The sequence below is a fragment of the Salvelinus namaycush genome, chromosome 5 (genome assembly GCF_016432855.1).
Source record: "Salvelinus namaycush isolate Seneca chromosome 5, SaNama_1.0, whole genome shotgun sequence".
In the NCBI taxonomy this organism is placed as follows: Eukaryota; Metazoa; Chordata; class Actinopteri; order Salmoniformes; family Salmonidae; genus Salvelinus; species Salvelinus namaycush.
In genome coordinates, this window is record NC_052311.1 from 58,720,693 (window position 1) to 58,732,114 (window position 11,422).

The following is an 11,422-nucleotide window of genomic DNA, read 5'->3' on the forward strand; positions in this document are numbered from 1 at the left end:
GTGAGAAAGAGAACTGTGTGGTGATGAACAATAAGGCGATATATGTGGCCCAGTCCAAGGCCACCTGCTGGTTGTTCGGTGACCCTCACTACAGCACGTTCGATGGCCAGCCCTTCTCCTTCATGGGTACCTGCTCCTACATTCTGGTGAATACGACGGGCAAAGATCCCTCCCTGCCTCAGTTCAGCATCCAGACCAAGAATGAACTGCGAGTCAACTCCAAAGGCTCCTTCCTCAAATCAGCCAACATAGACCTGAGTGGTCACAGGATCCCCATTCTCACTGGCCAAAGAGGGACAGTGGAGGTGGGTGGCTTCCAGTTATATTTGATACAGATTTTCCATGATGAAGTTGAATGTAAGAATCCTCTATGCTCTCCATCCACTTTAAGTCCTCTTTAAATCCTCTTCTCTCTCTCTTGTCTCAGATTGATGGCATTAGGTCTGACCTCCCTGTGAGTTTGGAGTCTGGCAACGTCCAAATCACAGAGTCTGGTATCCAAGGGACCATCCAGACAGATGTTGGCCTGAAGATCACTTTTGATTGGACCGCCTTCTTCATGGTGACCATCAGCAGCTGTTACTATGACAACATCGTTTCATCTGTGGCATCTACAATGGTAACAAAGCAGATGACTTCACCACTCCCACAGGTGTGCTTTAGGTAAATACCACGGCGTGGGTGGCATCCTGGAGCTTTGCCGATGGTGACCCATTCTGCTTGCACGTCTGTAACGGCAACTGCGCCACGTGCTCAGATACAGACCGGGCACTTTACACTGGACCACAGTACTGTGGTTTGATGACAGACGGAGGGGGCCCATTTCACCAGTGTCATAAGAAAGTGCCGGTGAAGGAGTTTGACTCAGACTGCCTCTATGATGTGTGTCTGAATGAGGGTCGACAGGACGTGTTGTGTGAGGCCTTGGCTAATTACGTGGCCGAATGTCATCAGGTTGGGGCTGTAGTCTCACGGCTGTGGAGAAAGGCCTCCAACTGCCCTTAGTACTCAGCTATAACAAAACATCACATTTCGGGACTCAGACATTCTTAAATGTGTATAATGACACGATGTAATCGCTTGTGCACTTGCAGAATGTTTTAGGATTACATTTGTGATGTTTGTTTTTTCTCAACTCGAACAGCCCTGGCTTGCCCATACCACAGCCACTATGAGCTATGTGGCACTGCCTGCCCTGCTACCTGTGCCATTCCCAATGTCCCCGAGATCTGTTCTAAAGTCTGTGTGGAGGGCTGCCAGTGCAACAAGGGTTACGTGCTCAGTGGTGAACACTGTGTCGTCAAGGAGTCAGGGTGTGGCTGAATGAAAAACTCCTTAACAAATATGGAAAACCTGTACATATCAAGTTTGGAGGCAAGAGCATTTTTCTTTTCAAATAAACTCTCATGGCTCCAAAATATCCTTTAAAAACGTTCCTTTCATGTGCAGGTTGTAGGCTAGAGCATTTCGACATAAAATTGTAAAAGTACCTTAAAATTACCTTCTGTATGTGATAACATATTCTGAACTATATAATGTTGTGAGGGATTATGAGTATTCATGCATGGAATGGTTATTGAACTCTGTATTCATTATAATCCAAATATAATCCCAGAATTGTGTATTACTAAAACTCAGATCATCTCTGTATGCGTGTATCTCTGTCTATCCTTTACAACTTTCAAAAGTTTTGATTTAATCAGATAACTCAAAACCTCTCAAGGAATTAATTCAAACAAAACTGTTGACGTATATGCCATGCCATATTATATACTGCTTCTGCCCAGTGGGAACAGATGTCAGTTCAACATTTTGTTTTGAATTATTACTTGTTAGGTATTGAGTTGTCAACTATTGTGAATTCATCATGAAATCAACAACACATTTCACCGTGTCATTGAATTTAGGTTAAAAGTTTGATGACTTTTTGCAAATCCAATCAGTTTTTCACGTTGACTCAATGTCATAACACAGATTTTTTTTTGGGGGGGGGGGGGGGGGGGGTTGAAATGACATGGAAACAATGATGATTCAACCAGTTTTTGCCCAGTGGGTGTTATTGCAAAATAACACAAATCAGTTTGGTGGTTTGGCTGTGGTATTGTTGTGACTGTTGGAATTTTTTTCTCTCTCCAAAAAGCAGAAGTATGACAGTAATTTCAGCGAAATAGATGTTTTATGTTGACATCAGTACTTCTCCACAGCCCCCCAGTCTTCAATAAAAATAATTTGTCTGGCCACTGCTGGTCAGATAACACACAGCAGAGCAGTTTGTACTACGTTCTTGGATCAAAGATTGTATTGATTATATATTTTCTGGAATACAACTCTCTTTCCTACAGGGCTAAAGCCGCTATGCACTGTCAATACATTCTACAGTTATCTCTGTTAACTCTACTCTCCCTGCCAGGTACGTTTTATCTTTGTTTCAGTTAATTATATCCATCAGTTGAAAATGAATAAATCAATGTATTGATGTTTCAATCGCTGTTTTCAGGCACACACTTTTCAGGCACACAGACCTGGTCTGTTTGGTACCATGACAGGGACAGGACTAACGTTATCTGTGCATCAAAAGGCTCATCAGTGGTATTTGCCTGTACGTACAGCTACCCAGATACGATGGAAGTTAGAAGAAAGATATGGTTCACTCCGAGAGGCAAAACAAAACAAGACGGCTCACAGCAAGGAGATGGAGTGTTTAACACATCTGGACTGACTAATAAAACAAGATACAGTGGAAGAACAGAGTTTTATGACCAAGGCAATAACTGCACACTGAAACTCAACAATGTGACTGAAGATGACAGTGGCAGATTCTTCTTCAGATTTGAGGCAAATAAACATAAGCAGGCCCCTCAGGGATATACAGGACCATTGGGTGTGGCCCTGACAATATCAGGTAAATCTAGATTTGTGTACATGTCATCACACTAAACAATTAAGGTATTACATAACCTAGGATGGTCAGTCATTAACCCTTCAACATGTCTTATATTTGGTTATACGTACATGTATCTTCTTTATGTCAGTCTTATCCCTAAAGTTAAATGAAAATGGCCCCGTTAAGGAGAGAGACCACGTCACCTTGGCCTGCACCTCCACCTGTAACCTTCCTCAAATGGAGTTCCTCTGGTTTAAAGATGGCTGCCCACTTCCTGGTGTCTCTGGTGTCCTCGGTGGGCAGTATCCCCTAGGTCCACTTTCCTCTAATGACACTGGGTGCTACTCCTGTGGTCTGGGGCAAGGCATGTCTACACCAATACTGCTGGATGTGAGATGTAAGTCAGCAATATTTTTCAGTAGTCAGCTATCTTCAAGTTGTTGTTTTCTCTTCTCAGTGGCCAATGTACATCTGAGATGGCTTTGTTGATTCATTGTCTGTATTAATGTATAAATGCAGTACTACAAACAAACAGTGGCTTGCAAAAGTATTCACCCCAATTGGCATTTTTCCTATTTTGTTGCCTTACAACTTGGAATAAAAATAGATTTTTGGGGGGTTTGTATCATTTGATTTACACAACATGCCTACCACTTTGAAGATGAAAAATATTTTTTATTGTGAAATAAACAAGTGAATACTTTGTAGAGTCACCTTTTGCAGCAATTACAGCTGCAAGTCTCTTGGGGTATGTCTCCATAAGCGTGGCACATCTAGCCACTGGGATTTTTGCCCATTCTTCAAGGCAAAACTGCTCCAGCTCCTTCAAGTTGGATGGGTTCCGCTGGTGTTGTCACGTTCCTGACCTGTTTTCTTTTGTCTTGTATTTATTTAGTTGGTCAGGGCGTGAGTTGGGTGGGTTTGTCTATGGTTGATTTTCTATGTTGGGATTTTTGTGTTCGGCCTGGTATGATTCTCAATCAGAGGCAGCTGTCAATCGTTGTCCCTGATTGAGAATCATACTTAGGCAGCCGGGGTTTCACGTGTGTTTTGTGGGTGTTTGTTTCCGTGTTTGTGTTTTTCACCACACGGTACTGTATAGGTTTCTGCACTTCGTTTATTTGTTTTGTAATTCAGTGTTCAGTTTTGTTATATTAAATCATTATGAACACTAACCACTCCGCGTATTGGTCCGATCATTCTCGCCTCTCCTCGTCCGAGGAGGACGAATATGAAAGCCGTTACAGGTGTACAGCAATCTTTAAGTCATACCACAGATTTTCAATTGGATTGAGGTCTGGGCTTTGACTAGGCCATTCCAAGACATTTAAATGTTTCCCCTTAAATCACTTGAGTGTTACTTTAGCAGTATGCTTAGCGTCATTGTACTGTTGGAAGGTGAACCTCCGTCCCAGTCTCAAATCTCTGGAAGACTGAAACAAGTTTCCCTCAAGAATTTCCCTGTATTTAGCGCCATCCGTCATTCTTTCAATTCTGTCCAGTTTCCCAGACCCTGCCGCTGAAAAACATCCCCACAGTATGATGCTGCCACCACCATGGGGATGGTGTTCTTGGGGTGATGAGAGGTGTTGAGTTTGCGCCAAACATAGCGTTTTCCTTGATGGCCAAAAAGCTCAATTTTAGTCTCATCTGACCATAGTACCTTCTTGTTTGGGGAGTCTCCCACATGCCTTTTGGTGAACACCAATCATGTTTGCTTATTTTTCTCTTTAACTTCTCTGGGATATGTGGGACGCTAACTTCCCACTTGGCCAAAAGCCAGTAAAAATGCAGAGCGCCAAATTCAAATATATTACTATAAAAATCCAACTTTCATGAAATCACACATGAAAGACACCAAATTAAAGCTACACTTGTTGTGAATCCAGCCAACATGTCTGATTTCAAAAAGGATTTACGGCAAAAGCACACCAAACGATTATGTTAGGTCAGTACATAGCCACAGAAAAACACAGCCATTTTTCCAGCCAAAGAGAGGAGTAACAAAAAGCAGAAATAGAGATAAAATTAATCACTAACTTTTGATGATCTTCATCAGATGACACTCATAGGACTTCATGTTACACAATACATGTATTTTTTGTTCGGTGAAGTTCGTATTTATATCCAAAAATCTGAGTTTAGGCGGGACGCTACTGTCTCACTTGGCAAAAAGCCAGAGAAAATGCAGAGTTCCAAATTCAAATTAATTACTATAAAAATCAAACTTTCATTAAATCACACATGGAAGATACCAAATTAAAGCTACACTGGTTGTGAATCCAGCCAACATGTCAGAATTCAAATAGGCTTTTCAGCGAAAGCAAAAGATGCTATTATCTGAGTTTTAGCAACATGTAAACAAAGAGAGATAAGCATATTTCAACCCTGCAGGCGCGACACAAAACGCAGAAATAAAAATATAATTCATGCCTTACCTTTGACGAGCTTCTGTTGTTGGCACTCCAATATGTCCCATAAACATCACAAATGGTCCTTTTGTTCGATTAATTCCGTCGATATATATCCAAAATGTCAATTTATTTGGCGTGTTTGATCCAGAAAAACACCGGTTCCAACTCGTGAAACATGACTACAAAATACCTCAAAAGTTACCTGTAAACTTTGCCAAAACATTTCAAACTACTTTTGTAATACAACTTTAGGTGTTTTTTAACGTAAATAATCGATAAAATTGAAGATGGGGGGATCTGTGTTTAATACAGGATTAAAACAATCTGTAGCATGCTTTCTGGTCACGCGCCTCTATCTAACAGGACACTTCAAGTGACCCTGATTCAAAATGGCCGTACTTCTTCATTACACAAAGGAAAAGCCCTCAACTAATTTCTACAGTTTATTGACATCCAGTGGAAGCGGTAGGAACTGCAAGAAGGTCAATTAGAAATCTGTATTCCCAATGAAAATCCATTGAAAAGAGAGTGACCTCAAAACAAAACAAAATCTGAATGGTTTGTCCTCGGGGTTTCGCCTGCTAAATAAGTTCTGTTATACTCACAGACATGATTCAAACAGTTTTAGAAACTTCAGAGTGTTTTCTTTACAAATATACTAACAATATGCATATTTTATCTTCTGGGGATGAGTAGCTGGCAGTTGAATTTGGGTATGCTTTTCATCCAAACGTGAAAATGCTGCCCCCTATCTTAGAGAAGTTAAGCAATGGCTTTTTTCTGGCCACTCTTCCATAAAGCCCTGCTCTGTGGAGTGTATGGCTTAAAGTGGTCCTATGGACAGATACTTCAATCTCCGCAGTGGAGCTTTGCAGCTCCTTCAGGGTTATCTTTGGTCGCTTTGTTGCCTCTCTGATTAATGCCCTCCTTGCCTGGTCTGTGAGTTTTGGTGGGTGGCCCTCTCTTAGCAGGTTTATTGTGGTGCCATATTCTTTCCATTTTTTAATAATGGATTTAATGGTGCTGTTCAAAGTTTCAGATATCTTTTTATAACCCAACCCTGATCTGTACTTCTCCACAACTTTGTCTCTGACCAGTTTGGAGAGCTCCTTGGTCTTCATTGTGTCGCTTGCTTGGTTTTGCCCCTTGCTTAGTGGTGTTGCAGACTCTGGGACCTTTCAGAACAGCTGTACAGTATATACAGTTGAAGTTTACATACACCTTAGCCAAATACAATTAAACTCAGTTTTTCACACTTCCTGACATTTAATCCTAGTAAAAATTCCCTGTCTTAGGTAAATTAGGATCACCACTTTCTATTAAGAATGTGAAATGTCAGAATAATAGTAGAGAGAATGATTTATTTCAGCTTTTATTTCTTTCATCATATTCCCAATGTGTCAGAAGTTTACATACACTCAATTAGTATTTGGTAGCATGGCCTTTAAATTGTTTAACTTGGGTCAAACGTTTCAGGTAGCCTTCCACAAGCTTCCCACAATAAGTTGGGTGAATTTTGGCCCATTCCTCCTGACGAAGCTGGTGTAACTAAGTCAGGTTTGTAGGCCTCCTTGCTTGCACACACTTTTTCAGTTCTACCCACACATTTTCGATAGGATTGAGGTCAAGGCTTTGTGATGACCACTCCAATACCTTGACTTTGTTGTCCTTAAAGCCATTTTGCCACAACTTTGGAAGTATGCTTGAGGTCATTGTCCATTTGGAAGACCCATTTGCGACCAAGCTTTAACTTCCTGACTGATGTCTTGAGATGTTGCTTCAATATATTCCCATCATTTTCCCTCCTCATGATGCCATCTATTTTGTGAAGTGCACCAGTCCCTCCTGCAGCAAAGCACCCCTACAACATGATGCTGCCATCCCCGTGCTTCACAGTTGGGATGGTGTTCTTCAGCTTGCAAGCCCCCCCTTCTTCCTCCCAAAATAACAATGGTCATTATGGCCAAACAGTTCTATTTTTGTTTCATCAGACCAGAGGACATTTTTCCAAAAAGCACGATCTTTCTCTCCATGTGCAGTTGCAAACCGTAGTCTGGCTTTTTTATGGCGGTTTTGGAGCAGTGGCTTCTTCCTTCCTTCCTTTCAGGGTATGTCAATATAGGACTTGTTTTCCTGTGGATATAGATACTTTTGTACCTGTTTCCTCCAGCATCTTCACAAGGGCCTTTGCTGTTGTTCTGGGAGTGATTTGCATATTTCGCACCAAAGTACGTTCGTCTCTAGGAGACACAACGCATCTCCTTCCTGAGCGGTATGACAGCTGCGTGGTCCCATGGTGTTTATACTTGTGTACTATTGTTTGTACGGATGAAAGTGGTACCTTCAGGCGTTTGGAAATTGCTCCCAAGGATGAACCAGACTTGTGGAGGTCTACAATTTTTTTCTGAGGTCTTGGCTGATTTCTTTTGATTTTCCCATGATGTCAAGCAAAGAGGCTCTGATTTTGAAGGTAGGCCTTGAAATACATCCACAGGTACACCTCCAATTGACTCAAATGATGTCAATTAGCCTATCAGAATCTTCTAATGCCATGACATAATTTTCTGGAATTTTCCAAGCTGTTTAAAGGCACAGTCAACTTATTGTATGTAAACTTCTGACCCACTGGAATTATGATACAGTGAATTATAAGTGAAATAATCTGTCTGTAAACAATTGTTGGAAAAATTACTTGTGTCATGCACAAAGTAGATGTCCTAACCGACTTGCCAAAACTATAGTTTGTTAACAAGAAAATTGTGGAGTGGTTGAAAAACGAGTTTTAATGACTCCAACCTAAGTGTATGTAAACTTCCAACTTCAACTGTATACTGAGATCATGTGACAGATCATGTGACACTTAGATTGCACACAGGTGGACTTTATTTAACTAATTATGTGACTTCTGAAGGTAATTGGTTGCACCAGATCTTATTTAGGGGCTTCATAGCAAAGGGGGTGAATACATATGCGCACACCACGTTTCTGTTTTTCATTTTTTTAGAATTTTTATAAACAAGTAATATTTTTCATTTCACCTCACCAATTTGGACTATTTTGTGTATGTCCATTACGTGAAATCCAAATAAAAATCCATTTAAATTACAGGTTGTAATGCAACAAAATAGGAAAAACGCCAAGGGGGGTGACTTTACAGTCAAATGAATACACACAATACAATGTTGTTTTCTGTACGTCTGCTTCCAGATGCTCCAAGGAACGTTTCTGTTCAGGTCAGCCCGAGCCCCGAGGTAGTGAAAGGCAGTCGTCTGACTCTGACCTGCAACAATAACGCCAACCCTGCAGCAGAGACCTACACCTGGTTTCAGAGGACAGGAACACTAACTTCACTAAGATTAGGGATGGGGAAAGAACACACCTTCAAAGAAATAGATTCTGATGACAGTGGACTGTACTTCTGTATGGCCCAGAATGCCCTCGGATCACAGAACTCTACAGAACTGGAGTTGAAAGTTAAAGGTACTGCAACACTTCTGCACTTCTTGTATGTCACGCTGTTGTGATGTCTGCCCTGTGTATCTCAACAAAACAATGGCAGACAGGGATATGAAGTTACAGTATATGATCTGATCAGGTTTAATAGTGTATTTTCTCTTGTGTTCCAGAATCAGCCCATTTAATGGTGTTCCTGGCAGCATTTGGGGCTCTCTTCCTTGTCACAGCAGTGATTGTGGTGCTCTACATTTACATAAAAAGGTGAGTGGTTTGAAAATGTCTTATAAAGAACTAAACATATATTATAGTGCACCGAAGGGCCCTCTCTCCCCTATCTTCTTTAGAAATGTACACAATTATATTCGCCCCATTTCCCTCCCTCTTTAACTGTGTATACAAATGAAAATACACTGTCTACAGGCTTGATGTCGTAATCATGTCACAACTGAGACTTACACAACTTCTTTATTTCCAAATGTTCTTTCAAAAGATATACCATACTGGCATCGACAACCACCAACTGTTGGTTTGGTTGGCCCACAGTGGAAAGTTACTGAAAAGCATGACAGGCTATTTAGTATGGCTGAATTCTCTCTTTGTTTTATCCTCCACAGACGGAAGTGGAACAGGGCCGAGAAGAAGCTTCCAACCAAACCAGTCCCCCAGGTAGGTGTTCAGAGGAAAGTAAAGTACGAACAGTGGCCTTACTGTGGTTGTCATTGCAAATGTGGTTGTCATTGCGAATGGGCTAGGTTGTCATTGCAAAACAAACCTTACACATTGACTTTTTTTTCTGTTTTTCTTAATTTAAAAAACAGCTCGTATGAAAGTTGAATGGTAAATGTGGAAATCAATCCCATTGAACTTTGAGATAATTAAAATATGCCAATGAGTAGAAAGAGAGTCATTCTATGTCAGGGGCCAGTGCTCAGAATTTTGACTGTATTCTGACTGTTAGTTACAGAAAGCAACCTTTTCTAGACCAGAGGACATCTATGAAAACATGAGACGGTCAGCCAAGCCGATCACTGATCCTGATGACATGAATTACACAGAGCTCAATATCAGGCCTGCTCCTTCACACAGGTAAATAACCACAGAGTGAGTGAGACGCTCAAAGTAAATTCCACAAGGAAAATAATGTGTATCAAAACAATTGCATAATAACTTGCAAAAACATGTATCCAACAATTCAACAACAGGCTTACATTACGTAGTATCTGTAATATAGTAATAACTACTAGGTAAATACAAATATAGATCTGCACTAAAACCTGTTCCCTTTAAAAGGAGGCAGCTGAATAACAAGGCAGAGGATGATGATGCAGTTGTCTACAGCCAACTACAAACACAGTGAGGTGGTCAGAGAACTTTGATATCTAGACCTCAAGGCCTACAGTATGGTAAACTCAAGAAAAGTGAATGAAAAAAAGCATGTTAAGTGACATTTTTTAATTAGCAAAATACATAGCTGTTATACTGTATGTGTATGTACAAACAATGTACAGTGTACAATATACAAAATAAACAGTAAAAAAGTGGATAATTATACAAATACAAACATAAAATGATTACATGAGCACACAGGGTATGCCATTTAACAACAGATTATTAAAAAATAAGCATATCATATTGCTCTGTAATATATAAGAGCTATGTATATTTCTCATGATTTCAACACCTGAAGAGATGTAATTTTGGCAGGTCGTTATTTGTTAATGTTATTATGCTAGATTCTGTATACTGTTAATATGTTAGGATAAACATTCCTTATTAAATAATGATATGTCACTTACAGATTGTTTGCAGATTAAAGTGAATATAAACTTCAATAAATAATGAGTTATGATTAAATTAATGAACTACGAAGGTCTCCCTGACAAATTACAGCAGCCTTAATGTACTGAAATATAACAAGAATGTACTGAAATATAAAAGCAAGGAAATGTAACACTTGAGATTGAGATTACACAGTGCTGGATGAAATTACCACCATCTGTTGATGTTAGACATTACATTTCACAGATAACTTTCCGAATCCTTATTCTTTCTCAACTTGGACTGTCCTGGGAACTCTCCAAAAACATTTAACTAAGACCCCCAACTCACAATACTTCCTCCTTTCTACTTTGGCATTTACAGGTTCCATTCTTCAGATACTAGGATGTCACTTCCTGTTCAGTAACTCAGGCCTCTGTGGCAGGATCTCCAATGGGGGACATTTTCCTGATAAGAAATCATAGGTCAGGTTAGAAATAAAACACAACTCAATACAACTAGCCATGGAAATATTTAATGAGTCATTAGCTCAGTAACTAAATATGCACATGCAAATAAGGGAAAATAAGACTAATAAGCCTATTCATTCTGAGAGGGTATTCCCGTGTTCGTCAGCTCAAGTCATGAAAGACTCTAGCAGTGGCAAGTGGGTGGTGGCTACCTAACAATTAAAATGGGTATCAAAAAATGGCTAAGGGTGTCACTTTGCACATGGGTATATTAGTTATAATTTAATTAGTCAGTGATCAAACACACTTGCTGACTTGTAAGTGTGGAGGTGCCTCTTTTTGCCATTTTTTATGGATCACAGCCTGTTTAGGGTGAGGGTGGGCTGTGTCCACTCCTCTGACATTGTCATTGGCCACCTACTCGAATTTGGTGAGGGGTG

At 40.3% G+C, this 11,422-nt stretch overlaps 1 protein-coding gene across 2 annotated transcripts; it reads left to right on the forward strand.

Moving 5' to 3' along the window:
• Positions 1-2,247: 2,247 nt before the first annotated feature.
• On the forward strand, positions 2,248-11,047 carry LOC120047690 (B-cell receptor CD22-like). Of its 2 annotated transcripts, none has more exons than XM_038993243.1 (8): positions 2,248-2,410; positions 2,498-2,902; positions 3,033-3,281; positions 8,506-8,778; positions 8,925-9,015; positions 9,369-9,420; positions 9,713-9,840; positions 10,045-11,047. In XM_038993243.1, exons 1-8 carry the CDS (start codon positions 2,356-2,358, stop codon positions 10,109-10,111), a joined length of 1,320 nt encoding a protein of 439 aa, XP_038849171.1. In that variant the 5' UTR covers positions 2,248-2,355; the 3' UTR covers positions 10,112-11,047. The 2 variants fall into 2 exon arrangements, with proteins under 2 accessions (XP_038849171.1, XP_038849172.1); XM_038993244.1 differs by having other exon boundaries at positions 9,719-9,840.
• Positions 11,048-11,422: the final 375 nt, after the last annotated feature.

Coding starts and splice junctions, on each gene's coding strand:
- LOC120047690 (XM_038993243.1), top strand. CDS start 2,356: ATGCACTGTCAATACATTCTACAGTTATCTCTGTTAACTCTACTCTCC. Junction 8,779..8,924: donor ACTGGAGTTGAAAGTTAAAG/GTACTGCAACAC, acceptor CTTGTGTTCCAG/AATCAGCCCATTTAATGGTG. Junction 9,016..9,368: donor CTCTACATTTACATAAAAAG/GTGAGTGGTTTG, acceptor TATCCTCCACAG/ACGGAAGTGGAACAGGGCCG.